This window comes from Populus alba, chromosome 18 (assembly GCF_005239225.2).
Source record: "Populus alba chromosome 18, ASM523922v2, whole genome shotgun sequence".
In the NCBI taxonomy this organism is placed as follows: domain Eukaryota; kingdom Viridiplantae; phylum Streptophyta; class Magnoliopsida; order Malpighiales; family Salicaceae; genus Populus; species Populus alba.
This window is the reverse complement of record NC_133301.1, coordinates 4,601,907-4,604,195: the sequence shown is the minus strand read 5'-3', so window position 1 is coordinate 4,604,195 and position 2,289 is coordinate 4,601,907. Positions and strand designations below refer to the sequence as shown.

The 2,289-nt window shown below is 35.3% G+C and overlaps 1 protein-coding gene across 1 annotated transcript; it reads left to right on the top strand.

Moving 5' to 3' along the window:
• The first annotated feature begins 245 nt into the window (after positions 1 to 245).
• LOC118030909 (uncharacterized) lies at positions 246 to 1,382 on the top strand. The gene has a single exon (XM_035035183.1). It carries the CDS (start codon positions 246 to 248, stop codon positions 1,380 to 1,382), a length of 1,137 nt encoding a protein of 378 aa, XP_034891074.1.
• The last annotated feature ends 907 nt before the right edge of the window (positions 1,383 to 2,289 follow it).

The window sequence follows — 2,289 nt, the reverse complement described above, 5'->3', positions numbered from 1 at the left end:
TTAGCTGGAGTTAAAGGAGGAGTTGAACAATGTCGTAAATGTTCTCCTGATGTTCGACATCAAATGCTTTTGAACCTTAAAGGAAATGTTGAAACAAAAAAAAGAGTTAGAGAAATGCAAGCAGATTTTCAATCCATTTAATGCACAAAAGAGAGCATGAAGAGATGATGATTAGGCAATTAAAAGATGATGATGGTGATGATGATGAGGAGGAGGAGGAGGAGGATGTCAATACTAAAAAACATATGTTACCACCGAAGGTTGCCAAAAAAGAAAAAGATTCAAAGCACCAACACTGTAAAACAATATCAACTACAAGTTATGGAAAGCAGAAGAAATCTGCAACATTAGGGACATATTTCATGCCGAGAACAACTCCTGGTGCTCAAAAGTCTATTCAGAACTGTTGGCAAAGGAAAGAAGCAATTGAACGGTGTGATCTTGCTTTAGCGAAGTGGATGTTTGATGCATGTGTGCCATTTAATGCTGTTAACTTTGTGTATTATCAGCATGCAATAGATGCTGTAACAGCCATGGGTCCTGGTTATAAAGGACCAAATTTGCATGCTATCCGTGGCTATTACTTGGCAAAAGCGGTTGATGAAGTGAAGATTTATGTTGAGAGTTATCGAGAGATTTGGAAGAAGACCAGTTGCACATTAATGGCTGATGGATGGACAGATCAGAAGAGGAGGACTCTAATTAACTTCTTAGTATATTGTCCTAAAGGAACAGTTTTTTTGAAAACCGTGGATGTATCAAATGTCTCAAAGACTGCTAGATTGTTGTATCAGTTGTTTAGAGAGGTTGTTTTGTATGTTGGGGTAGAAAACATTGTGCATATGGTGACTGATAATGCTGCAAATTATGTTGCTGCTGGCAGGTTATTGATGGAAGAATTTCCTTCAATATTTTGGTCTCCTTGTGCTGCTCATTGCATCAACCTTATACTCCAGGACATTGGTAAATTGCAATCAGTTTGTTGTGTTGTTGAGCATGCTTCTGGTATCACAAAGTACATTTATAATCATTGTTATCCATTATATTTGATGAGGAAGTTCACTGGAGGAAAAGAAATACTTCGTCCAGCTCCTACTCGTTTTGCCACCAATTTCATTGCATTGCAAAGCATTTTAGCTCATAAAGATGAGTTGAGAGCTATGGTGACATCTAGGGAATGGGTCTCATCTGCTTATGCTAAAGATATCAAAGGAAAAAAGTTTGTTGAGAGTGTGCTAGACTCTTTGTTTTGGGAAAGAATGTGCAATATTGTGCGAATGAGTGAACCTTTAGTTCGAGTTCTACGATTGGTTGATGGTGATGATAGACCTTCGATGGATATTTGTATGATGCTATTCATCATGCAAAAGAAGAAATGGTGAGGATATTTCAAAAGAGAAAGCCTAGAGTGAAACCTTTCATAGACATTATCAATAATCGGTGGGATGGACAATTTTACAGAAATCTTTATGCAGCAGCATTTTGGTTGAATCCTCGATTTCAATATGATGCAAATATAATGGATAAACACATGAGCACCATTTCTGGACTTCTAGATGTTCTTGAGAAGTTTGCACATGGAAATCTGCCATTGCAAAGTAAGATTACAAATGAGATGAAGTTTTTTAGGAATGCTGAACATGACTTTGGCCGAGCGTCCGCAATAACTAATCGCACCCTTATGCCTCCAGGTATATAATTTTATATTTACAAATATTATTTAACATAGTCTTACTTTTTACTTATTATTTTTGTATAGATGAATGATGGATGACATATGGAACCAGCGCTCCAAATCTACAACAATTGGCTATACGAGTGTTAAGTCAAACTTGTAGTTCTTCGGGATGTGAGAGAAATTGGAGTATGTTTGAACATATTCATTCCAAGAAGAGAAATAGATTGGGAGCACCAAAGGCTTAATGACTTGTTTACGTCCACTGCAATCTAAGATTGAAAACAAAAGTATTTTTTCTTTTCTCTAATTCCTTAAATATTATTTTATCTTGTTTAGTAGCATTATTAATACTTATATTGTGTTTACCTTCCCTTTTAATATATAGGAATTATTGGAAAGGACGAAATTATGATCCAATTAATGTTGAGACAATTTTCGACATGGAAAATTGGGTAGTCGAAGATGACCCATCAATGTTGACAACGAAGAAGTAGAGAGTTTTCATCAAGCTCTATCAACTATGACCATACAAGATACTTTAGTTGATGGTAATTAATGATTTATTATTTAGTGATAAATATTATTTAAAATAAAGTTTTGTTTAACACATA